Consider the following 27630-nt stretch of genomic DNA (forward strand, 5'->3'; position numbering starts at 1 on the left):
AATTTAGTGAACAGTAACAAACCCAAATGAGTCGGTCATCTGATGGTAAGAGAGCAATTTGCAAATAGTAAGCAGATGATTGAATTGGTTACTAGATTAAAAAAGGAAAGAGTCATAAAAATAGGTTTTAAGCTTAATTAAGCTGCAATTCAAAAGAATGTGAAATAAATTGACCACCGTAACAGGAATGAATTGCTCATGAGTGAGCTTACAGATAAACAATGGGCTGGACTTAAAATATTAAGCAAAACCTGTACATACCCAACTTGTATAGTCATAGAATCATAAAATGGTTCCAACATAGGAGGAAGCCACCCAGAAACACAAAGTAGGAGTAGGCCATTCGGCCCTATCAGCTTGCTCCTCCATTCATTTTGGTCATGGCTAATCGTTGAATTCAATATCCTGATCCCGTTTGTGCCTCATATCCCTTGATCCCTTTAACACCAAGAGCTATATCTCATTTCTTCTTGAAATCACACATTTTAGCCTCAACTACTTTCTGTAGCAGTGAATTCCACAGATTCACCAATCTTTGGATGAAGAAATCTCCCACTTCAGTCCTCGAAGGTTTACCCCTTATCCTCAAACCATGACCTCTCGTTCAAAACTCCTCCCATCAAGAATATTCTTCTGAATCTATCCTGTCTAATCCTGTTAGAATTTTAAGTTTCTATGAAATCTAAACTCTAATGAATATAATTCTAACCAACTTAGTCTCTCCTCATATGACAGACCTACCATCCCAGGAATCAGCCTGTAAACCTTTGCTATATTCCTTCTATAGCAAGGACATCCTTCCTTAGATAAGGACACCAAAACTGCACACAATTCTCCAGGTGTGGTCTCACCAATGCCCTGTACAATTGTAATCTCTTTTCCTATAGCCAAATCCTCTCACTTTGATACCAACATACCATTTGCCTTCTTTAAAAACTGCTGTACCCACGCACTTGCATCCAGTGACTGGTGCACAAGGACACCAACATCTCACTGAGTATTTACCTCTGTCAAATTACACCCATTCAGATAATAATCTGTCTTCCTATTATTGCTACTGAAGTGGATAACCTCAGATTTATCCACATTATATTGCATGTGCTATGCATATGCTCACTAACTCAGTCTGCTCACATCATGCTGGAGCATCTCTGACTCTGTACTCAAGCCAGTCATGTCCATGCTGGTTTTCTGCAAAAGCAAAGTAGCTGCTCCCACTTCACTATAATTTTTCTATTACTATGCAAATATTTTCTCTTTGAATAATTATCCAATTTCCTTTTGAAAGCAACATTTTGTGCCCCCACTCCACTCTCAGCCAGTGTATTGCAGACCCCAACTACTTGCTGCTTAAAAGGGCATTTCCTCATGTTGTCTTGGTTCTTTTGCCATTTACTTTTTAAATCGGTATCCTCTTATTCTTAACCGTTCCTCTAATAGATACAGGTTCAACTTACTTACTCTGTTTGGAACCCTCATGACTTTGAGCATGTCTTTTAAATGTCCTTTTATTCCTCAAAGAGAACAGTCCCAGATTCTCCAATCTATTCTCGTAACTAGTCACTCATTTCTGGATCCAATCACAAATATTATCTGCACCCTCTCTAATGCCTTCATATCCTTCTTTAAGTATGCTGCCTAGAATTGGACACAATATCCAACTGAAGCGAAACCAATGTTTTAGAATGGTTGGCCATAACTGCCTTGTTTTTGTACTCAGTACCTCTATAAATAAAGCCCAAGATCCCACATGCCTTATTAACCACTTTAGCAACCACTTTCTCAGTCTCTCTGCTCCTGCACCCCTTTTTAAGAATAGTGTCCTTCATTTGATAATGTCTCTCCTCATTTTTCAGGCCAAAATGCATCCCTTAGTGTCAACTTCTCTATTAAATTTCCTCAACCACTTGTCCGGGTATTGCATAAGCCTGATTATTTCCACTTGATATCTATCACTAATCTTGTCGCTATTCACCATATCTCCAAGTTTTGTGTCATCTGCAAAGTTTGAAATTATGCACTGCGTGCCCAAGTCTAAGACATTTTAAACATGGATCAAGTAAAGCATTGGTCTGAATGCTGACTCCTCACAAATCCCACGATATACCTTCTGCCAATCCGAAAAAGCAACGGTTCACCAGTACACTGTTTCCTGTCACTCAGCCAACTTACTATCCATGCTGCCACAACTCCTTCACCCTATGAGATTAAACTTTGGGAAGTCCATATACACCACATCAAATACATCATCCTCATTACTGCTCTAAGTCATCCAAAAATTTAAATTAGTTAAACATGATTTGCTCTTAAATCTATGCTGACTTTTCTTAATTAATCCTCATTTGTTCAATTAATTTTGACACAGATTGTAGGGTCTAAATGTTTTACCACCATTGAGGTTAAACTGGCTGGCCTACAGTTGGTAGACTCATCCCTTTTTGAACAAGGATATAACTTTTGCAATTCTCCAGTGATCTGGTATGAATCTGGCATTGCCTTGTATAGAACATAACAGCGCAGAACAGGCCCTTCGGCCCACGATGTTGCGCCGACCAATTAAAAAGCAATGACCCTCTAACCTAAACCAATCCCTTTCCATCCATAAACCTATCCACGGATCTCTTAAACGCCCCCAAACTAGGCGCATTTACAACTGCAGCGGGCAGGGCATTCCAATCCCTCACCACCCTCTGGGTAAAGAACCTACCTCTGACATCCGTCCTATAACTACCACCCCTTAATTTAAAGCTATGCCCCCTCGTGCTAGCTTTCTCCATCCGAGGAAAAAGGCTATCACTGTCCACCCTATCTAAACCTCTGATCATCTTGTATGTTTCAATAAGGTCCCCTCATAGCCGCCTTCTTTCTAACGAAAACAACCTCAAATCTCTCAGTCTCTCCTCATAGGACCTCCCCTCCATACCAGGCAACATCCTGGTAAACCTCCTCTGCACCCCCTCCAATGCCTCCACATCCTTCCTATAATGTGGGGACCAGAACTGCATACAATACTCCAAGTGCGGCCGCACCAGAGTTTTGTAGTTACAACATGACGCTGCGGCTCCTAAATTCAATCCCCCTACCAATAAACGCCAACACACCGTATGCCTTCCTAACAACCTTATCTACTTGATTCCCAACTTTCAGGGATCTATGTACACATACACCTAGATCCCTCTGTTCATCAACACTATTCAGAGTCCTACCATTAGCCCTATACGCTACACATCAGTTATTCCTGCCAAAGTGAATTACCTCACACTTTTCCGCATTAAACTCCATCCGCCACCTCTCAGCCCAGCTCTGCAACTTGTCCAAGTCTCTCTGTAAACTATGACACCCCTCCTCACTATCTACCACACCTCCGACTTTGGTGTCATCAGCAAATTTACTAATCCACCCAACTATACCCTCATCCAGATCACTTATAAAAATTACAAACAGCAGTGGCCCCAAAACAGATCCCTGAGGCACACCACTTGTAGCCGAACTCCATGACGAATACTTACCATCAACCACCACCCTCTGTCTCCTATCTGCTAGCCAATTCCTGATCCAATTAACTAAATCACCCTCAATCACATACATCTGCAATTTCTGCAGAAGCCTTCCATGGTGAACCTTATCAAACACCTTACTAAAGTCCATATATACGTCAACTGCCTTACCCCCATCCACCTCTTTGGTCACTTTCTCAAAAAACTCAATAAGGTTAGTAAGGCACGACCTACCCTCCACAAAACCATGCTGACTATCTCCAATCAATTCATTACTCTCTAATGAACTATAAATCCTATCCCTAATAATTTTTTCTAAAACCCTGCCCACAACAGAAGTAAGACTCACCGGTCTATAATTCCCAGGGAAGTCTCTGTTCCCCTTCTTAAACAATGGGACAACATTCGCTATCCTCCAATCTTCTGGCACTATACCTGTGACCAACGACAACCTGAAGATCAGAGCCAGAGGCTCTGCAATCGCCTCTCTTGCCTCCCAGAGAATCCTAGGGTAAATCCCGACCGGGCCAGGGGACTTATCTATTTTCAAACCCTCAAGAATATCTAGCACATCGTCCTTGTCAACTGCAATACTATCCACTTTACAACCCTGTAACCCAGTGTTCTCCACAGCTACATTTATGTCTCCCTGCATGAATACCGAAGAGAAATATTGGTTCAATGCCTCTCCAATCTCTTCCGGTTCCACATTGGTTCAATGCCTCTCCAATCTCTTCCAGTTCCAGTTGTATTGAAGTAGCACTGGAAGATCATGGACAATACTTTCCCAGTTTTCATCCTTACTTTCCACAATAACCATAAGTTGTTTCTGATTCGATCCTGGTGACTTAAACTCTAAGTACAGCCAATCTTACTATTTCTTCATAGTTTGGCCTAGTGTCTCTTCACCATGTCTGGCAGCATCTATTTCCTTTGTAAAGACAGATGCAAAGTACTCATTCAGTATCTCAGCCATACCATTTGCCTTACCGTGTAAATCCTCATTTTGGTCCCAAATTGGCCCCACTTCTTTCACTATTTATTTGCTATAGAAGGGGATTCCCTTATATAGCTGCCGGTTTCTTCTCATACACTCTGCTTATGCTTCTCATTCTTTTTTTCACTCCCCTTCTGAACTTCCTATATTCAGCCTGGTTCTCATTTGAATTATCAACCTGACATTTATCACACATGTTAAGCAGCCATGACCAACAAATGAGGTAAGAGTTAGTATCAAGTTAAAAGAAAGTTCTTTCACAGAAACAAGAATGCATGTTTGATAGGTGCTGCTCATGAAGCTTTGCATGTTGCTTCAGTGCATCCAGCAAATAGTACACAGCTGCTATGGTATGCTGACAATAGATTGTGTAGCATTGTTCAGGTTTTTGATTGAGGTGCAAATCTAATAGTCACACTTTGATGATGATCAAATCTCTCAATGCTTTCTTAAAATTTTATTTACTGTTTTTTCTTCTCAGCTAAAGTTTCAAATAAGCTTTTAACAGAAATCTTTCAAACTACTTCTGATTTAGATTATCAACAGAACTGTCTCATCTTTTAATACCATTATTCATTTCTTTCCTTGAAGGTCTCAGCTACACAAATCTGGATTTGTATTTTTGGCCAGAGTGGTGCCTGTTAACTGAAAGAACGGCTTGTAGTCTTCACATCTGCAGGAAATACAGTTCCTAAGATTCATCAGTATCAGTGAAACTAGCTAACTATTAGGAATGCTTCACTGCATAACAAAATACATTTAATTATTTTCAAATTATCTGAGGAAAAGCAAATTTCAAAAGCTTTATGCAGGTAAAATGTGTTTAAAATATTGGGATAATTGATCGAGGCAGAGAAAGGAAAAGCATGGCAAACTTTACTGATTACGCATCTGTTCCAACTTTAATTGCTTCTGAATGCTCTACAATACGAATGTACTAAGCTGCCAAAGATGAACAGCATCTTCCTCATCTTAATTACCTTCTCTTTAAAAAAAATCAACTGAATTTCTAATCAAAGTCACCTGCAAAATAGATATTCAGGGACAGACGGGTGGAGGGAAGGATGGGAGAGGCAGATACAGATTTCAAGAATCAATGGAATCAAACATCAAATTTATACCTGATGTCAGCAAATTCCATATTAGTGCTGCCAAGTCAGGGCCATCCCATCTCAGTGTCATCAGATCCACATACTTGAACATAAGAAATAGGAGCAGGAGTAGGCCATCTAGCCCTTCGAGCCTGCCCCGCCATTCAATAAGATCATGGCTGATCTGTCGTGGCTCAGTTCCACATTCCCGCCCTCTCCCCATAACCCTTAATCCCCTTGCCTGTCAAAAACCTATCAACCCGCGTCTTAAAAATATTTAGCGAGGCAGCCTCCACCACTTCAACGGGCAGAGAATTCCAGAGATTCACCACCCTCTGAGTGAAAAAGTTCCTTCTCAACTCCGTTCTAAACCGCCCCCCCCTTTATCTTGAGGCTGTGCCCTCTAGTCCTACTGTCCTTTCTGAGCGGGAAGAGCCTCTCCACCTCTACCCTATCCATCCCATTCATCATCTTATACGTCTCAATGAGATCTCCCCTCATTCTTCTAAACTCTAACAAGTACAAGCCTAGTTAATTCAGCCTCTCCTCATAGTTCAACCCCCTCAACTTCGGAATCAGCCTAGTAAACCTCCTTTGCACTCCCTCCAAGGCCAAAATATCCTTGCGCAAGTGCGGCGACCAAAACTGCACACAGTACTCCAGCTGCGGCCTCACCAGTGCCCTATACAGCTGCAGCAAGACCTCCCTACTTTTATATTCAATCCCCCTCGCTACGAAGGCCAGCATCCCATTTGCCTTCCTGACCACCTGCTGCACCTGCAGGCTGGGTTTTTGCGACTCATGCACAAGGACCCCGAGGTCCCTCTGCACCGTCTCATGCTGCGGTTTTTTGCCGCGTAATAGTCCTTCCTACCATTATTCCTACCAAAGTGGACAACCACACATTTGCCAACATTAAATTCCATTTGCCAGTTCCTGGCCCATTCGCCCAGCCTATCTAGATCCTTCTGCAGACTCTCCACACCCTCTGCACAATTTGCCGTTCCACCAATCTTGGTGTCATCAGCAAATTTCGACACCACACACTCGGTTCCCTCCTCCAGATCATCTATATAAATGGTAAATAGCTGAGGCCCCAGCACCGACCCCTGGGGCACTCCACTAGTCACCAACCACCAATCCGAATAGCACCCATTGATCCCCACTCTCTGCCTGCTATTTGACAGCCAATCCTCTATCCACTCTAACACCCTACCCCCAACTCCATGCCCCCTGACCTTCTGTAATAACCTCGTGAGGCACCTTGTCAAACGCCTTCTGAAAATCAAGAAAGACCACATCCACCGGCTGCGGATGTGTCTAGGGCAGTGGATAGAGGAGACTCTATCCACTGCCCTAGACACATCCTCACAGAACTCCAATAAATTCGTCAGACATGACTTCCCCTTAACGAAACCGTGCTGCGTCTGCTCTACCAATCAATTCTCCTCAAGATGCCTCGCTATTTTCTCCTTGATCACGGATTCTAACATTTTACCTACAACAGATGTTAAACTAACCGGCCTATAATTCCCTGCCTTTTGCCGGCCACCCTTCTTAAACAACGGCGTAACATTAGCCGTTTTCCAATCTTCCGGCACTTCCCCGGAATCCAGCGACGTTTGGAAAATAATCACCAAGGCATCCACTATCACCTCCGCCATTTCTTTCAGAACCCTTGGATGCATTCCATCCGGTCCTGGGGGACTTATCCACAATCAGTCCCTCCAGTCTGTCGAGCACCGCCTCTCTAGTAACAATAATGTCATTCAGGCCCTCCACTCCTACCATCTTTCCATCGCTCACACCCGGCAAATTATTCACGTCCTCCTCCGTGAAGACCGAAACAAAAAAGTTATTCAAGGCATCAGCCACTTCCCCATCCCCTACCACTAAGTCCCCCCTCTCATCCTCTAAGGATCCAACATTCACCCTAGCCAACCTCTTCCTTTTTATGTATTTATAAAAACTCTTGCTATCCTTTTTTATATTAAGTGCTAGCCCAGCTTCACAGTTTCTCCTACCCTTCTTTACCAACTTCTTTGTCATTCTTTGTTGACATTTAAACCTCTCCCAATCCTCTAGGCGCATTTACAACTGCTGCAGTTGTAAATGCGCCTAGTTTGGGGGCGTTTAAGAGATTGGTGGATAGGTTTATGGACGAAAAAGGAGTGGTTTAGATTAGTGGGTCAATGTTTTTTTTTAAAATAAGACTGGTCGGCGCAACATTGTGGGCCGAAGGGCCTGTTCCGCGCTGTTATGTTCTATGTTCTATGTTCTATATGTTCTTCTCGCCCACTATTCTTAGCTACTCTAAACGCATCTGCTTTTAATTTAACACTTTCCTTCACCTCCTTCGTTATCCACGGCTGATTATCTCTCCTCCTACGATCCATTTTAACCATCGGAATAAATTTCTGCTGAGCACCAAGAAAGATCTCCTTAAAGATCCTCCACTGCTCCTCAGCAGACCTACCTTCCAACGCACTCCCCGAATCAACATTCGCCAATTCCTCTCTCATCCTACCGTACTCCCCCTCTGTTCAAACAAAGGACACATGTCCGGGAACCCACTTTCTCCTCCTCCATCTGCATCAGAAACTCCACCATACAAGGATCACTCTCCCCAAGAGGATCCTTCACCACAAGGTTCCTAATTCCACCCGCCTCATTACATAACACCAGATCCAAGATAGCTCGCTCCCTCGTCGGCCCCCACACACACTGTTCAAGGAAACTATCCCGGCAGCATTCCAAGAACTCCTCCTCAAGCCCACCGCATCCAACATGGGTCGACCAATCTATATGTAGATTGAAATCCCCCATAATTATCGCCGTCCCATTCCTGCACACCGCATTTATTTGCGCGTTAACAGCCCGCCCCACCTCCAGATCATTATTTGGGGGCCTATAAATGACACCCACCAGCGTCTTCCTCCCTTTGCTGTTCCTAATCTCCACCCACAACGATTCCACTTTCTGCTCTTTGGTTCCTATATCATCCCTTGCTACCACCCTGATGCTATCCTTAATCAGCAGAGCTACGCCCCCCACTTTTTCCTCCCGCCTATCCTTCCTAAACACTTGATACCCCTGGACATTCAGCTCCCAGCCCCTGTCACCTTGCAGCCACGTCTCTGTAATGGCCACCAGATCATATCCATTTGTGCTGATCTGCGCCACCAGCTCATTCACTTTATTCTGAATGCTTCGTGCATTCAGATAAAGTGCCTTCATCCCAGCCTTCACCTGTACCCTATTTGCCAGAACGCCACCAACCATACTCACGCCCCCTACTCCCTTTATTATTGGGACATCCTTGGCCTCCTCCCTTACCTGCACCCTCTCCTTTAGGCCCCGTAATGTCACCTACCCCCCACCCCCCCAACTCCCAATTAGTTTAAAGCCCTACAGTCCTACTTACACGATCAGCCAGGACTCTGGTCCCAGCACGGTTCAGACCAACCCCATCCCAGCTCAACAGGTCCCACCTACCCCAATACTGATGCCAATCCCTGAGCCACCCATTCACTTCCTTAATCTTATCAACCCTACGCCCGTCTGTACTCGGTTCAGGCAGTAGTCCGGAGATAACCACCTTGTCGGTTCTACTTTTTAATTCCATTCCCAGCTTCTCATACTCCCTCACCAGATCCTCAGTTCACATTTTGCCTATGTCGTTGGCACCCACATGTACTACAACGGCTGGATTCTCACCCTCCCACTCCAGGTTCCTCTGCAGCCCAGATGTGACATCCTGGACCTGAGCACCAGGCAGACAACACACCCTTCTGTGCACTTTGTCACTGTGACAAAGGACAGTGTCAATACCCTTAACCACACTATCCCCAATTACTACTACGTTCCTTTTCACCTTCTCTTTGTCTAAGTCCTGTGTCTGCATTGCTGTACCGTGTGCAGTTTGCTCACCAAGCTCACAGCCCTCGTTCTCGTCCACACTGGAAGCAAGAACCTCAAACCTGTTATGCAGATTGAGAGGCTGAGGCATTTGGTCCCCACCCTCCTTCCTCCTCTCAGCAGCCCCCTCCTGTTCCTGACCCTTAGAGTTAGCTTGCACCCCATTGTCAATGGCACCCTCTCTCCCCCTGATGAGCCTCAGTGTCTGTAGCTCAGAGGCCAGCTCATCTACCTTGAGCTGGAGCTCCTCCAGCAACCAGCACTTACTGCAGACATGGTCACATGGAAGGACCCTGGGGTCCACCAGCTCCCACATCATGCAGAAACAGCACATCACATGCCCCTCCATTATTCCCTGTAGTAATATTGCAGTGTCAACGCAAACTTACCTGGCCCTTTTCTCCAAAGCCCTTTGTTCCTAAGCCCTAATAGCTCACTCTGCTTCCCTCTCACTCCACTGCCCGCTCCGACGCTGCCCGCTGTCTACACCAGGCCTCCTTTTAAACCTGGCACTGTTTAAAAGCCTGCTTACCCACAAAATCCCTGCTATCCACTCCCTTTGAATTCTTAAAGCGGTAAACGCAAAAAGCCCGCAAAAATGCTTTTAAATAATTTAAACAGTTCTACAAGGTAAGTTCTTACTACACACTAAAAAGCCCGCAAAAATGCTTTAAACTTATTTAAACAGGTTTTAAACAGGTAATTTCTTACCTGACTCTCTGCTCCTTCACTCGCCTGCTCCAGCAAACAATACTTGGCTCAATGACAGGCAGACACAGGAATCCACCTCCCAATTCTACTTGCTTTACCAGTTTCCTTTTCACAATTCTGGAAAATCTAAGTTCTTTCATAGTTATGCCAGATATAAAAATATCCTTATGCTATCAAACACCCACGACCCCATTATAGTGCTCTCAAACTCTGCCTCAACTCCAATTCTGTCCATACCTAGACCTATTAAACGTTACAAACTTATTTTTAGCTGATGTCTACGCTGGATTGCCCACATTCGGGGAAGGATGATGGCTGCATACCAAGAACTTTCCATATGGTGAACAGGCCAATGCGTCACAACCACCTGAGCATCTATTTCTCCATTAAAAGAATACTGGCGTTTGCACAACATGACAGCTCAGATACAGAAGCAGCCCATATCCAAATACAACAAGACTTGGGCTGACAAGTAACATTCAGATCACACAGGTGCCCGGCAATGATCATCTCCAACAAGAAGCAATCATTGCCCTCGACATTTAATTTCATTACCATTGCTGAATCCCCCGCTATCAACATTCTGGGAGTTACCACTGACCAGAAAACAAACTGGACTAGCCATATAAATACAGTGGCTACAAGGGCAGGTCAGAGGCTAGGTCGGAATTCAACGGTGAGTAACTTACCTCACGATGCCCCAAAGTCCATCCACCAACTACAAGGCATAAGTCAGCTGTGCAATGGAATATTTTCCACTTCTCTACTTGACTGGATGAATGCAGCTCCAACACCACCCAAGAAACTTGACATAATTCAGGACAAAGCAGCCCTCTTGATTGCACCCCTCCCACAACATTTATTCCCTCTGCCACTGATGAACAGTCGTAGCAGTGTACCATCTACAAGATGCACCACAGGAACTCACCAAAATTCCTCAGGCAGCGTTTTACAAACCCATGACCACAACCACCTACGACAAGGGTAGCAGACATATGGGAACACTACTCTGACTTGGAAATAATTCTGCCATTCCTTCAATGTCACTGGGTCTAAATCCTAGCACTCCCTTCCTAACAGCACTGTGCACATACCTGCAACGCAGTGACTGCAGCAGTTCAAGGACCAAGAATGGAACAGCACAGGAAGAGGGGAAAATAAAAGCAAATTACTGCAGATACCGGATTCTGAAACCAGAAGAGAAAATGCTGGAAAATCTCAGTCGGTCAAAGCTTTGACAAAGGATCATCTAGACTCAAAACGTCAGCTCTTTTCTCTCATTACAAATGCTGCCAGACCTGCTGAGATTTTCTGGCACTTTCTCTTTTGGTTACATGAACAAGCCCTTCATTAAGTCTGTGCTGACACAGATGCCTCTCTAATCTAATATTTTCTTGCCTCTACATGGTCCATAACCCTCTTTTACCTGCCTATTCATGTATCTATCCAGATGCCTCTTGGATGTTGTTATAGGCTCTGCTTCCACCACCTCCTCCAGCAGCGCGTTCTAGGCATTCGCTACTCTCTGCGTGAAAAACTTGTCCCTTACATCCCGTTTAAACTCTCCCCCTTCATTTTAAACTATGCCCTGGGTAATTATCTTTTAGACTGTGAAAAAGACTCTACCTATCCACTCTATCTAAGCCTGTCATAATCTTGTAAACCTCTATCAGCTCCCTCATCCTGCAATGCTCCAATGAAAACAATCCAAATTTCTTCACAGTCCATACCCTCCAAACCAGGCAACATGCTGGTAAATCTCTTCTATGCATCAGCATCCTTCCAGCAGTGTGGCAACCAGAATTGTACAAAATACTCCAAATGCGGCCTAACCAAAGTCTTATACAGCTGTAACATGATTTTCCAATTCCTATATTCAACGACCCGACTGGTGAAGGCCAACATGCCAGGTGCCTTCTCGACTACTTTGTTCACCTGAGTTGTCACCTTCAGGGTACTGGGGATCTGCACGCCTAGGTCCCTCTGTACGTTAATATTTTTAAGGACTCTACCATTCATTATCTACTTTCCAAATCACATCACCTCACATTTGTCCGGGTTGAATTCTATCTGCCATCTTTCAGCCCAGGTGTCCAGTAGCCGAAGGCAGCTCACAATGGCAATTAGGAATGGGCAATAAATATTGGCTAAGCCAATGATTCCCAAATTCCACCAATGAAAGAAATCCTGCAAGCGAGATATGAAGATGGCAGGCATTGACAACTAGGAGACAATTGCTGATGGCTGCGACCTCTGACAGTTGACTGTTTGGAAGGGCACTGGAAGAGATGATCAGGAAGGAAAAGTTCATCTACCCAGGAGGGTCCAGCGAAAACAGAGGCTAGTGAATCTTGTACTTTTTCAGCAAATGTGGTAGAGACCATCATTCCAGAGCCACACCAGACAATGCTTAACACAGGAGGTGACCATCAAGACATAAACCAGTCACTGAGTTAGGGGTCTGAATATTAACTCTGACATAGCCTAAACATGATGTGGGTATGCCGGCGTTGGACTGGCGTAAACACAGTAAAAAGTCTGACAACACCAGGTTTTAGTCCAACCTATTTATTTGATAATATACTCGCAAGCTTTCGAGGGGTTACCCTCTTCGTCAGGTGAATGGAGAGTTCTGGCCTCAGACAGAGCATATAAAGCACAGACAGTTTAGAGATTACTGATTAAAATGCGAATCCTTACACCTAACCTGCTGTTCAAGACCTGAAGTGGCTGATAATGTGAGTGGTAGGAGCACTGATCACAGTTTAAAGAGATGTGTATTGTCTCCAGACAGTACAGTAAGTGAGGTTTTGCAAACCCAGGCAAGTCACGGGGGTTACAGATAGTGCGACATGAACCCAAGATCCCTGTTGAGACCTGTTGAGACGGTCTCAACAGGGATCTTGGGTTCATGTCGCACTATCTGTAACCCCCGTGACTTGCCTGGGTTTGCAAAACCTCACTTACTGTACTGTCTGGAGACAATACACATCTCTTTAAACTGTGATCAGTGCTCCTACCACTCACATTATCAGCCACTTCAGGTCTTGAACAGCAGGTTAGGTGTAAGGATTCGCATTTTAATCAGTAATCTCTAAACTGTCTGTGCTTTATATGCTCTGTCTGAGGCCAGAACTCTCCATTCACCTGACGAAGAGGGTAACCCCTCGAAAGCTTGCGAGTATATTATCAAATAAATAGGTTGGACTAAAACCTGGTGTTGTCAGACTTTTTACATAGCCTAAACATCCATTACAAAAGTGTATCCATAGACTAACTGAGCACTGCCACCAAAACACTGAAGCAACACACTGTAAGATTGGTGTACTTCCTGTACAAATGGGTATGATGGCATATTTTCTTAATCAAACTTAATCAAATTTCTCTGATCATGAGAAAACTCCATGAAAGACTTGCATTTTTGGTTTAAAGCAGTGCAAGTAGTGCATAAACAGCTCCATTATTAGTTTACATATTAAGAAAACAAGCTATATTATAATGCTGTCACCTAAGGGGACAGAACAGAAAATGTAAAGGAACACATTTTTACTTTTCTTTAAAAAAGTACTCTTCATTCTTAAAGATTTTAATATTATCCAAAATCATATCTTTCAACCAACATCCTTCCATCAATAATCCTGAGTTATATGTCCTATCTCTAAAATCGTGTCAGGGATGACAGGCTTTAGTTATGGAGACAGACTAGAAAAGCTGGAGTTGTTTTCTTACGCACAGAGAAGTTAAAAGTGCAAATTTGACAGATGTCCAAAATCATAAACTGTTTTGACAGGAACTAAAGAGAAACTGTAACCAGTAGCAGAAGGTTGATAAGCAGAGTACACAGATTTAAGGCAATTGGAGAAGGAGCTGAGATGATATGAGAACACACTGCCAGGAGTGGTGGAAGTACATTCAATTGTAACTTTCAGTTGGATAAATTTTAGATTTTTTTTTAAGAAGGCTTTATGGAAAGTGCAGGGAAGCGTGATTATTTGGAGACCTCTACTGCCACTGCTGATATGAGCAAAATAATCTCCCTCTGTGCTGTATCAAATTATGTATGTTACTGATTTAAAGAATTATAGAGATTGCTATCTTTTGGATCTCCATATCTGCCTTCTTACAATCATATCCTCCTGCCCCTGACCATGAACAAAATCTAATTACCTACCCTAAGAGGTGAGTGTGCCTCCTGGAGCAAATTGTGCAGGCACCTTCTCCCTCCTTGATGCATTGCAATATCCTCAGCCCAACTTGGGATACACGCCACCCAGTTTTTGCTACTAAACTAGTCCCAGTTGCCTTCATTTGGCCCTATCCCTCTATACCCATCTTACCCACATAACTGTCTAAATGCTTTTTAAAAGACAAAATTGTTCCCGCCTTCACTACTGCCTCTGGTAGCTAATTTCAGACATTCTCCACCCTCTGTGAAAAAATTGCCCCTCTGGACACTTTTGTATCTCTCCCTTCTCACCTTAAATCTATGCCCTCTAGTATTAGACTCCCACACCTTTGGGAAAAGATGTTGACTATCTACCTTATCTATGCCCCTCATTATTTTATAGACCTCTATAAGATCATCCCAAGCCTCCTACACTCCACAAAAGTCTCAGTCTATACAGCCTCTCCTTATAATTCAAACCATCAAGTCCCAGGAGCATCCTTATAAATCTTTTCTGCACTCTGTGTAGTTTCATAATATTTTTTCGAGAATCGGGTGACCAGAAGTGTAAACAGTATTCCAAGTATGGCCCTCCTAAAATCTTGTACAAATTCAACAAGACATCCCAACTATGTAGTATGCAGTAGCTTCTTTTTTTTTAAAATCAGACACAAAGGTGTAATAATTTTCTTTTACAATCTTCCTGTCTACCTCTTATCTTTCAACATTGCACTTATTTTCCTTCAGTTATATACTGTCCTTAATTTCCTTGGTAAGCCATATATGGTACATCCTTCTCCTAAAAACTTTCTTTCTCAATGGAAGACATCTTTGTTGACAGTTATGAAATATCTCCTTAAATGTCTATCACTGCTACTTGACCGCTTGAACTTTTAAGCTGTTTTCCCAGACCACTTTAACCAACTTTATCATAATTCTGTGAATTGCCTTTATTCAAGCTTAAAGCACTTTCAGACCCACATTTCTCATCTTTAAACTGAATGTGTATTTCTGTCATGTTATGATCATGCTTACCTAGAGGATCCTTTACTAAAAGATCATTTATCACTTTGGCTTCATTACACATTAAGAAACTATCCCAAAAAAACTCAATGGGCGAGAATTTACAACCTCGCTGATCCCGAAACTGTAAATTCCTGCCCACAGTCAACGGACATTTCCATTGTCCACTCTTTGCAGGGTAGCAAGAGAGGTTTCAGCTTTCTATTTGTTATCAATTCATTAACCTTGCTATAAATGCTACGTGCATTCAAAAAGAGTCTTAATTATCGCTTATCATTTTTCTTTATTCTGCCTTTTATTTGCTGGTGTACTCTTGTCTGTATATTCTGACTCTTCCCACCACTCTTATTATCATTACCTGTATCATTTCTCTAACTTTCCAAATTTGCCAAAATGTAAAACCTCCCTCCCAACTATTTAGTTTAAAGCCTCTCTACAGGCCTTCTATAAAGAATAAAGAAAGTTACAGCACAGGAACAGGCCCTCAGCCCTTCAAGCCTGCAACAACCATGCTGCCCAACTTAACTAAAACACCCTACCCTCCTGGGGACCATATCCCTCTATTCCCATCCTATTCACGTACTTGTCAAGACGTCCCTTAAAAGTCACTACTGTATCCAGTTCCACTACCTCCGCCAGCAATGAGTTCCAGGCACCCACCACTCTCCCTGTAAAAAATCTGCCTCATACATCTCCTTCAAACCTGCCCCTTGCACCTTAAACCTATGCCCCTCTAATAATTGACTCTTCCACCCTGGGAAAAAGCTTCTGACTATCCACTCTGTCCATACCTCTCAATCTTGCAGACTTCTATCAGGTCTCCCCTCAACCTCCATCACTCAAGTGAGAACAAACCAAGTTTTTACAAGCTCTCCTCATAGCTAGTGCCCTCCATACCAGGCAACATCCTGGTAAATCTATTCTGTACCTTCTCCAAAGCCTCCACATCCTTCTGGTAGTGTGGCGACCAGAATTAAACTCTATATTCCAAGTATGGCCAAACTAAGATTCTATAAGGTTGCAACATGACTTGCCAATTTTTAAACTCAATTCCCCAGCCAATGAAGGCAAGCATGCCGTATGCCTTCTTGACTACTTCTCCATCGGCATTGCCACCTTCAGTGACCTGTGTATCTTTACTCCCAGACCCTTTTGCCTATCAATACTCTTAAGGGTTCTGTCATTTACTGTATATTTCCTATCTGTATCAGACCTTCCAAAATGCACTACCTCACATTTGTCCGGTACATTTTTCAGTATCTTAAAGCTTACTGAATTGTGATCACTGTTCCCGAACTGCTCCCTACTGAAACACTGACCACCTGGTCGGGCTCATACCCCAATACCAGGTCCAATATGGCCCCTCCCCTAGTTGGATTATCTACACACTGTTTCAGCAAGCCCTCCTGGATGTTCCTTACAAACTCTGCCCCATCCATGCCCCTTGCACTAAGTGAGTCTCAGTCAGGACAGGGGAAATTAAAATCTCCCACCACAACAATGTTACTTCTACACCTTGCCAAAATCTGCCTACATATCTGTTCCTTAATCTCCCGCTGGCAGCTGTATGATTAGTTAATATGCTGAGTAGCACAGTTCAGACGAAGGCCAACATAATGGCATAGCTCCCACTTTCCCCAGTACTGGTGCCAGTGATTGAAGAATCGAAACCCATTTCTCCTGCACCAATCTTTGAGCCATGCGTACAACTCTCTGACCTTCTTTATCCAATGCAATTTAACTGTGGCTCAGATAGTAATCTGGAGATTATTACAATTTTTGTGGTGCTGCTATTTAATTTAGGCCCTTGCTGCTCATACTCCCTCAGCAGAAGTTCATTCTTAGTCTTACTCATGTCTTTGGTACACCTAGGGGCCTTAACAACTGGATCCTTCTCCTCCACAAGTTCCTCTCAAGCCGCAAAGATGTCCTTCAGCCTAGAATGAATCAGGTTGGAAACTTTGGGACTCAAGTGTGGCTGCAGAGGACAGTGGCTAACCCCCTAATTATTCTTCCTCAAAATTACTGGACAAGTGCAAGGGCTGAGGTTCCTCCATTCCTACCTTTTGGATATCTTTACCTTCCTCTCTTAGTCATACCCTCTTGCCCCTGACTATGAACAAAATCTAAGTATCTATCCTAAAAGGTGTCACTGTCTCCTGGAACAAATGGTGTAGGCACCTTCTCCCTCCTTGATGCATTGCAATACTTTAAACTTGAACTCCTGCTATATACTACTGAGCTGAAATCCCCTGAGCTGCAGATATGCCTTGCAGATGTGGTTGCCCTGGATTACAAAGGTATACACCAGCCCCCAAATGTTACAGCTGCACCATGTTACATGCCCCGTCATCCTTATTGATTGTATTTAAAAATTATGCTACAAATTTAGATCAGTCAACAATTATCAGTAGTTACAAGATGGAGTTTAACTAGTGAAGCTACAAATGTAATACTTATCTCTCCCCAGTACTGGTTTGAACTACCTTCTCAGTTACTGATCAATTATCTACCTGTACACCTAATTGATGATTGCCACATTCAACTTTCCCTTACCAGTTGTCTCCAGCTCTTGGACCAATCTTTTTTGTAAAAGAGCACAACAGAACCTCATCCCGCAGAGCAGCACATTCACCAACTTATCAAATTCCAGGATTTAAGCAGCCTTGGGGCTTGGCTCTTGTCCATGAATTAAGTATCGTGGGGAAACATACAATACTGAGCTCATGGGCTACAGCAACTGTAAGCTTCATTTAATTATCAGGATGTCCATGATTGCAATAATTAAGTGTGTTGCACTTGATGGATGGTGGAGCATCTGTGCAGCTATAAGAGGGAATACAGGCAGAGAGTCTGAAGGGGAGGAGGTGAAAGTCAGAACATGAAAGGACGAGATCAAAAAGGAGATCAAACAATCAAAATAGTCAGAGGCAGCAAAAGAACAGCAGAGCCTGCCAGAGGATGAGGGGCGAAGCGAGGGGGCCACCAGCACTGCGGGCACTGGCACGCAAGGCGACACAGGGGGCCATTGGCATGTGGGGCAACATGGCAGGGTCATCGGTGCGCGGGGTGCAGGGTGACATGCGGGGCCCTTGGTGCGCGGAGCAACAAGGGAGCCCCCAGCTCCCTTGGCAGGGAGGAATGGGTGGGCCACCAGCACACAGGGCAATGGGTGTGGGGGGGGGGGGGGGGGGGGGCACCAGCATGTTGGGCAACACAGGGGGAGGGCCACCAGTGCGCAGGGCAACACAGGGGAACCACAGGCATGCAGGTCATCACAAAGCCACAGGTGCTGAGGGTAACGGGGGGGGGGGGGGGAGAGAACTGTAGGCACGCAGTGCAATGGGCAGGGGGGCACCAGCATGAGCACAACGACACTGGGGGTGGGAGGCAGGAACCATAGGCATGCAGGGCGACATGGGGGGGCTGCAGCACAGCAGGAAATGACTCCAAGACACCAAGCGTGCCAGGTGCTCACCACCCTGAGTGAAATAATTGCCCCTCTGCACCCTTTTGTACCTCTCCCTTCTCACCATAGACCTCTATGCCCTCCAGTTTTAGGCTCCCCTACCTTTGGGAAAATATGTTAACTATCTTCCTTATCTGTGCCACTCATTATTTTATAGACCTCTTTTAGATCACCCCTAAGTCTTCTGCACTCCAGGGAAAAAAGTCCCAGTCTATCCAGCTTCTCCTTATAACTTGAAACATCAAGACCTGGTAGCATCCTAATAAATCCTTTCTGCACTCTCTCGTTTAATAATATCCTTTCTATAATGGGGTAACTAGAACTGTACACAATATTCCAAGTGAGGCCTGACTAAAGTCTTGTACAACTTCAACAAGATGTCCTAACTCCTGTACTCGGTGCCCTGACCAACGAAACCAAGCATGCCAAATGCCTTCTTCACAACCCTGACAACTGTGATTCCACTTTCAAGGAGCGATGAATTTAGAAAGTTGAAGGCTAAATGAGTCAAGACAATGAAATGATAAAAGATATTTGAAAGCGTGGCTGATAAACTACTTCTTGATTCAGTGCAAAGGACATAATCTTAAAATTAGAGCTTAGCCATACAGAAATGCAATCAGAAATCTTTTCACATGGATATAGTGAAAATCAGGAACACACCACCAAAAGCTATGGATGCTGAATCAATTGACATTATCAAGGCAGAAATCAAAGGATTATTAGCCAAAGATATCAAGGAATACAGATCAAAGGTAGATAAATATAGTTTAGGTACAGATCAGCTATGATCTCAGAGATTGGAGAACTGGATTGAAAGGGACTACCCCATTTCAGTGTTGGTTATTAGCTTTACACTAGTCGAAAAATCAAGCTCAAAAGCAAAGGTCTTAGACAATTGGAATAAAAAAGATTGAATATATTTTGCTTCTGGAAAATAAAATGTGTTGAATAATGAATGGCAGTTTTTACTAATGCTATATTGCTCAAGAAGCAATCCATGCTAATTAGATCACAGCAATTAATATTTACTGCTGACTATGTACGTTACTAAGAATAGGATAATAGCTTTCAAGTTGTTGACACTGACGTAATTAAAGCAGCAAGATCTCTCTTTGGGGAATGGATGCAATGGGAGAAAAGACAATACAAAAATGCAGCAAAGACAGATTGGCAAAAATCAAACTCATCTTACCCGTCAGTACAGCTTTTGCTGAAGGATCTGCCAAGTCTTGAGCTGTCTTTCCATCGGTGTTCCGAATATTGGGGTCAGCTCCATGCTGCAGAAGAACTGTACATGGAAAACAGAAGCAGTATCTCATCTCAGGAACACAAACCCTGCTAACTGGTGAAGCTCTTCTAGGCATTGTGAATGAATAGTAATATATTGCATCGAACATGCACTGCAGCAAAAGCTTACTGTAGTCAGAGAAACAAATCAAACAATGATCAATTGGGATATGACCTTGATAATATTAAACATTCATGGACACACTGCATTGTCCGAGTTTTCAGAGGCAGCATGTCCAGTAGCAAATGTACCTGCTGGCACTCGGAAAACATTCTCAGTTTTACTATGTACAGTCTTTAATTTTACCATCCAACATATAATTGTTTATGCAATTATATGGACAGACTAAGATCCTTGAGTAACTTACTAGCATATGAAAACAAATCTGGCAAAACATTGGAAGTATTCCAACAAAACAAAATGAGTGGGCTAATTTCTTTATAACCTGCAGTTATCTAGTTAAATGGTAACTGGCATAAATAATACTACTACAATAATGCAGTGAATGGGCACTTGAACACAAATCTCTATTCAAAAACACTAAACTGAGGATTTAATCTCATTCACAGTCCAATAATGCCAACTATTATAGTACAGATAATGTTTTTGGAATACAGTTTGATTTGAAGTTGGAAAATGTCCACAATTTTTATTAAATTCTGGAAAACCAAACATTACAAATTCTATCAAGTTGGTGATTTGTTTTGGTATTATACAGAACCGTGTTTGCTTTTCCCAACTTGAATTCTACACTATTAAGATGACAAAGTTGCTTAATTTATTGTATTTAACGAGTCATCTTAAAGCCACGTGTCATGAAGCATAGCCAGTATAACCCAGTCTCAATATCTTATTGCAATCTTGGAGTCTTCATCAAGATTCCTGAGAAGTTTAATTTTACCCAGAGAGAACAAACTTGGGCTTTCATCATTTGGGCCTTACGTGAAATACCCTTCCAATTACTAATAAATACACAGTACTACAGCTGGAATCTGGCAATTCATACATAATTGAATCTCTTGGTTTGTATTGCATCCATCTAATGCAATCAACTAAATCTAATTGATATTTTCTTTTAAATCCACACCGAAATACTGAAGTACAGAAGTACAAAATATATCAACCTTCAAGGAGATTTCTCTTTACAGACAAGTTAAATAAGTTCAATATAATCAATAGATGAGATATCATACAGATGCGCATATTTCAAAACTGATTGTTGCTGAAATAGTGCTAACTTTATTGCAGCCACTTTGAACATCAAGCTCCATTTAAGCTGCAGAAATACTCAAACCTCCATTTGTGGTTAATGTCTAACTTTTAAACAGTGCATACATAACTTTGCAGTCGTTATATGTCTCCTTTATAATTATGGTTCAATGCTGAATTGAATTTCATTTTGTTTTATTACACTGAAGTCAGCAGTAGACATAATCGTCCATATACATTTTTACAAAAGTCATGCTCGCACTAACAACATTTCTAGTGACCAGTTCGGATGAAAGGCCATATCAACCTGAAACATTAACTCCACTTCTCTTCACAGATGCAGCTGGGCCTGTTTGTATTTGCAGCATGTTTGCTTTAATTATATCCTGGAAGTTTTGTTTCTCACATTTCTCACTTCAACTGCTACCTAGCCACTGCACCTTTCATATTTCTTTTTAAAAACTGAAGCAAGTTCAATAACAAAAATAGTGTGGTAAAAGCTTAGTAAATGGTCAAGAGGATGAAAAGTTTGCAGAGTGAGGTGGTGGAGAAATTGATCATTCCATGCATGCAGTATTTACAAACAGCAATATTGCAAATAATTGGATGCGTTTGGGGATTCATTTAAAAATGAATAAATAGTAATTAACATAAATTAAAGGATTTATCAATTGGCTGAGATAACCTGAAGTTAATATCAAAGAACAAAGAACAAAGAACAACAGAGCACGGGAAACAGGCCTTTCAGCCCAACGAGCCCGCGCCACCATCTTAACAATGTGTTTCTCCTCCTCCACCCTTGACCCATGTCTATGTTTATGGTACCCCCATTGGGAACCAGATTAAGGGGAGAATAATTTAGGGACAATTTGTTACACCAATCAGCCTAAGAGCAGCACATCTTTGGGGTGTGGGAGGAAACCGGAGCACCCAGAGGAAACCCACGCAACCACAGGGAGAATGCGCAAACTCCCACAGACACTGGCCCAAATCCATGTATCTGCACAGCAGACAGTGATAGTCACTGAGCTGCTGTGGTGCCCATCTGCTGGTCCAGTTTTAAGCATACACAAACAACGCAAAGTACTAGGCTACTCTCGAACTTTCAAGAGCAGCCCACGCACAACCCACCGTGTGCATGCCCCTTGTTAGACAACAAGGTGGACCAACACACCTTATCCAAACAGATGATTCTGAAGCCAAAAGCTAAGCCACAACATTCCTGAAGTGCATTAGGCACTTTAAATCATATTAATTATTAGTGGAAATACTATAGCATTCCTACTTGTCTATATCAGGGACAGTAAAGCTAAGCAAACTTCAGTCTTCCTCACAAAGAGTCAGGTGGCCACTCAGTTTTCTTATTGAATGTTTGATTTGCAACGCAAACATTCTTTGACTAACTGGTTTTAACGCAACTAAGGAGTGCAAACAGGGGCTACATTATTTTCAAACAACCAAATTCAAGCCTGTCAAACTAAACAAGTTGTTACCTTTGTTTTCCCAGCAACCAAAGTTGGGAAGAAGCCAGACAGGACACATTGTTTGTATACTGGTATGAACCAACAGCCTTTTCCACCCTATCACTTCACCATTTAAGTTACATCTAACTTTTTAGCAAGACTGTTATATAGCTAAATCTTATTCTGTAAAACAGATTGTCACTTTTGAATTGTTGTAAGATAGTTTTCACAAAGGAAGAGGGGAAAGCTTCTTAGATGAAGGAAAGTTTTCGTTTTCATGTGATGTTACATTGTAGTATTTAATAAATTAGCCATTTCTATTAAAAAAAGTATCCCCTTTACAACAAATATCTGTATTGGGGAAGGGGAGGGGAACAAGACGATTTACAACCACTGAGCTGAATTTCTTCAAAAAACTGTCCACGCTAATTTTTAAATTCCAAAAGTTATCCAATCCCGAAGTTGAATAAAGAACATCTTTTAATCAAATCACAAACAGATCAGGCATGGAAGAACTGCAGCAAGTTAAAGAACCAAACACAAGTAGAGAGCAGAAAATGAGCGAAACGAGTGACAGAGGAGTACATTAACTTTTTTTTAATCTCATCTCATTCATAGCATAATTTGGCATTGAATGAGCACTACAGACCTCTACAATTCAACTGCAAAACATACAGACAGAGCTATATGATCCCACAACCAATGGAGCAGATCAAAGCTCTATGGTCCTACTATACCCAGTCATGAATGGTAGTGCAGTTAAACAAGTAATAGAGAAAGAGGCTCCACAAACATACTCATCCATCCTTAATGAGGAGGGAGCCTAGCAGGTCTGTACAAAAAACAAAACTGAAGCACTTACAACTTCTCACTGAAGATGGTTGCAAGTGGATGATCCAACACAGCCTCCTCCCGAGGTCAGTCAGATGCCAGTCTTCAGCCAATTTGATTCACTCCACATGATATCAATTTGTTTCACTCCATATGATATCAAGAAACAGCTAAAGGTAATGAATGCAGCAAAGTCTATGGGTCCTCATAATATTCCAGCTGGAGCACTGAAGTGTTGTGCTGCAGACCTACTCCACTGTAGCCACCACACTGAAGTCAATCTATTAATGTGGAAAATGATTCAGATATGGTGCCCACAAAAAGCAGAACAAATCCAATCCAGAGAATTATTGCTCCCTCAGCCAAGTGTTGGAACATGTCATTGACAATAGTATCAAGTGACATTTTACTCCCCAGTAACATGTTCAGTGATGCTCGGTTTGGTTTCCACAAGATCCACTTATCTCCAAACTGCATCACAGCCTTGATCCAAACATAGACCAAAGGGCTGAATTTCCAGAGTTAGAGTTTTAAAGCACAGAGAGGGGCTCTTCAGCCTGTGACTGTGCTGGTCATCAAGCATCTATCTATCTATTCTAATCTCATTTTCCAGCACTTGGTGCAGTCTTGTATGCTCCTTAAATGTTGCGAGGACTCCCGCTTCTACCACCCTTTCAGCCACTAAGTTTGAGATTCCCACCACCCTCTGAGTGAAAATGCTTTTCAACAAGTCCCCTCTAAATCTCCTGCCCCAACCTTAAATCTATGCCCCATGGATACTGAACCCTGAACGAAGGAGGAAAGTTTCTTCCTATCCACCTTATGTTCCTCATAATTTTGTACACCTTCAGCCATGTTTGCGCCAAGGAAAATGGCACCAGCCTAACCAGCTTCACCATCACTGAGTTGGTCCAGCCCAAGCAAAATCCTGGTGAATCTCCTCTGCGCCCTTTCCAGTCCAATCACATCTTTTGTATAGTGTGGTGACCAGAACTGTGCACAATACTCTAGCTGTGGCCTAATGTGCATTTTATACAGCTCCATCATAATTTCCCTGCTCTTATATTCTATGCCTCAGTTTATCATTTAGCAATTTCAAGTCCTTATTCAAATATTCTACTCCAAGCAACCAACACACCAATGTTCTCATCAGTTCTCCTTACTCATTCAAGAACTCATCTATCATGCTTGGAAGTTAGTTCTCTACGCTATCATTTATTAACTGGAACAGCTTCTCAAACTATGCAAGTTTTTTTTTAAACTGGTTCACACTGATTTCCCTACCTGTGTAACTCTTTCTTTCCATGGAGCTCAAGTTCAAGCTTTTGGATTTTGCTTTCTTTCACTTTTAAAAAGTCATGTCTATTTTTTCACTTCTTTTTCAAGTTCAAGCTTAAGTTCGTTCATTTCTTTTTTTGTTTCAAGGGGTTCAATCTGTAACGGAATTTGGATTAACTCAACTGTATCTCCATCTGGATTAACATTTCATCTTCCAATTCCAGATGTTGTGCTAGTACCTCAATTACTTCTACTTTTTTAGCTCCTATAAACAATCTTAAAAATTAATTTTGTAATGTACCACTGTAGTTCTCTTTTCAACTTTATCCACTTTATAGATTATTTTCAGTTTGAGACAAGTCTGCTTGTTTAGTAGGGCGCATTCTGGATTTTGAAGGACAGAGGTTCAAGGATTTCTCCGTCTTTATATTCCAGCTTTGCCATAAAATGGCCTTTCACTTTTAAAACTATCCCACCAGGACCCTGTAATTTAACAGATGGGGATTGCAACATAATTTGTTTGAACACTGCTTAAATTCTGTGGAGTATCCATCCTCTTCGAGTTTCATACTCGAATATTTCAGTATTACCTCCCCCAGAAATGTTTTGGGGTTTTCTGTTTTTTTTATATGCAGCTCTGCTTTAAAATTTTATCCCTCTTTTTACAAGTTGTTTGTGTTTGAACAAGAAACTATTTGAAATAACCTGTTTTCCCACAGTAGTACCTGGATCCACTACAGTTCGGCTACCGCTGTAACAAATCCACAGCAGGCGTTATGTCCTTGGCCCTATACTCAACCTTGGAACACCTAGATAACAAGGACACCTATGTCAGACTTCTATTTATTGACTACAGCTCAGCCTTCAACACTATTATTCCCACAAAACTCATCTCCAAACTCCATGGCCTGGCCTCAGCACCTCCCTCTGTGACTGGATCCTGAACTTCCTCACTCACAGGCCATTATCATTAAGGATAGGCAATACACCTCCTCCACGATCATCCTCCTTATACATCTATAACTATGCAGCCAAATTCCCCTCCAATTTGATTTCCAAGTTTGCTGATGACACCACTATAGTCGGTCAGATCTCAAACAATGACGAGACAGAGTACAGGAATGAGATAGAGAATCTGGTGAACTGGTGCGGCAACAATAATCTCTCCCTCAATGTTAACAAAAAGATTGTCGACTTTAGGAAGCATAAAGGAGAACATGCCCCTGTTTACCTCAATGGGGATGAGGTAGAAAGGGCCGAGAGTTTCAAGTTTCTAGGTGCCAGATCACCAACAAGCTACTCTGGTCCCCCCATATTACTATAATTAAAAAAGCCCAACGTCCCTACTTTCTCAGAAGACTAAAGAAATTTGACATGTCAGCTATGACTCTCACCAGCTTTTACAGATGCACCATAGAAAGCATTCTTTCTGGTTGTATCACAGCTTGGTCTGGCTCCTTCTCTGCTCAAGACCACAAGGAACTGCAAAACATCGTGAATGTAGCCCAATCCATCACATAAACCAGCTTCTCATCCACTGACTCTGCCTACACTTCCTGCTTGGCAAAGCAGCCAGCATAATTAAGGACCTCATGCACCTCGGACATTCTCTCTTCCACCTTCTTCCTTCAGGGAAAGATACAAAACTCTGAGGTCATGTACCAACTGACTCAAGAACAGCTTCTTCCCTGCTGCTGTTAGACTTTTGAATGGGCTTACCTTGTATTAAGTTGACTTTCTCTCCACTGCTGCCAGGAACCCGGGTTCAATTCCAACCTTGGGTCATAGTTTGCACATTCTCTCCATGTCTGAATGGGTTTCCTCCCACAACCCAAAGATGTGCAGGTTAGGTTGATTGGCTATGCTAAATTGACCCTAATGTCAGGGGGATTGTTAGGGTAAATGTGTCAGGTTTCAGGAATAGGGTCTGGTGGGATTGTGGTCGGTGCAGACTCAATGGGCTGAATGGCCTCCTTCAGAACTGTAGGGATTCTATGATAATAAAAATGGGCCTACATCCCTCCATGTTGGAGGCAGTCTAACAGGCGAAGTGGAAGAGCAGAAATCAGGAAGCTTCAATTAAAGCTAGATCTAACAAATATATTTCACAAGCATATAATGTGATGGTTCAGAATGGCTCAAATAGAACAAGATTTGGATATTTTTCTTCATGGGCCATTTGGTCTAATTGCACCGTTGTTAGCTGCCCATAACTTTCTATATTCCTCTTTTTTAAATCAACCACTGAGCCCATTGCAAATAGTTTAATGGACTCTGCTTCAATATTTATGTAGCACAAAATATAACTGAATCATCTTCTACATTAAGACAGTTTTTGTAACCTCATCTTTAATTCACCATTACCTTAAATTTCTGCCTACTTCACCAATTAATGAAAAAAATTAATCAATATCTGTCTCATCATTGCCTTGATAACCTTGAAGACCCATCAAATTACCCCTGGTGCTCCACTAGTTTTTGGAGCATGGGAGGAAACCTGAGCACCTGAAAGAAACTTGCACAAGCACAGGGGGATTGTGCGAACTCCACAGCTATCCGTGGCTGGAATTGAACCTGGGTCTTTAGAGTTGAGAGACAGCAGTGCTAACCCACTGTCCAAGCATGCAGTCAAGCTTCCGTTAGAGCGCATAAATGACACCCACCAGTGATTTTTTATTTCCACCCAA

The 27630-nt window shown here is 42.5% G+C and overlaps 1 protein-coding gene across 2 annotated transcripts in view; it reads right to left on the reverse strand.

Moving 5' to 3' along the window:
- The window catches only part of tnksa (tankyrase, TRF1-interacting ankyrin-related ADP-ribose polymerase a), a 162360-nt gene that overhangs the window by 95798 nt on the left and 38932 nt on the right, over positions 1-27630 (reverse strand). For both annotated transcript variants that reach the window (XM_080188601.1, XM_080188600.1), the window contains exon 3: positions 20067-20162. In XM_080188601.1, coding sequence (XP_080044727.1) covers positions 20067-20162 — 96 coding nt within the window. The remainder of the gene's footprint in view (positions 1-20066; positions 20163-27630) is intronic.

The sequence above is a fragment of the Carcharhinus amblyrhynchos genome, chromosome 5, assembly GCF_965287045.1.
Source record: "Carcharhinus amblyrhynchos chromosome 5, sCarAmb.v2.hapA, whole genome shotgun sequence".
In the NCBI taxonomy this organism is placed as follows: domain Eukaryota; kingdom Metazoa; phylum Chordata; class Chondrichthyes; order Carcharhiniformes; family Carcharhinidae; genus Carcharhinus; species Carcharhinus amblyrhynchos.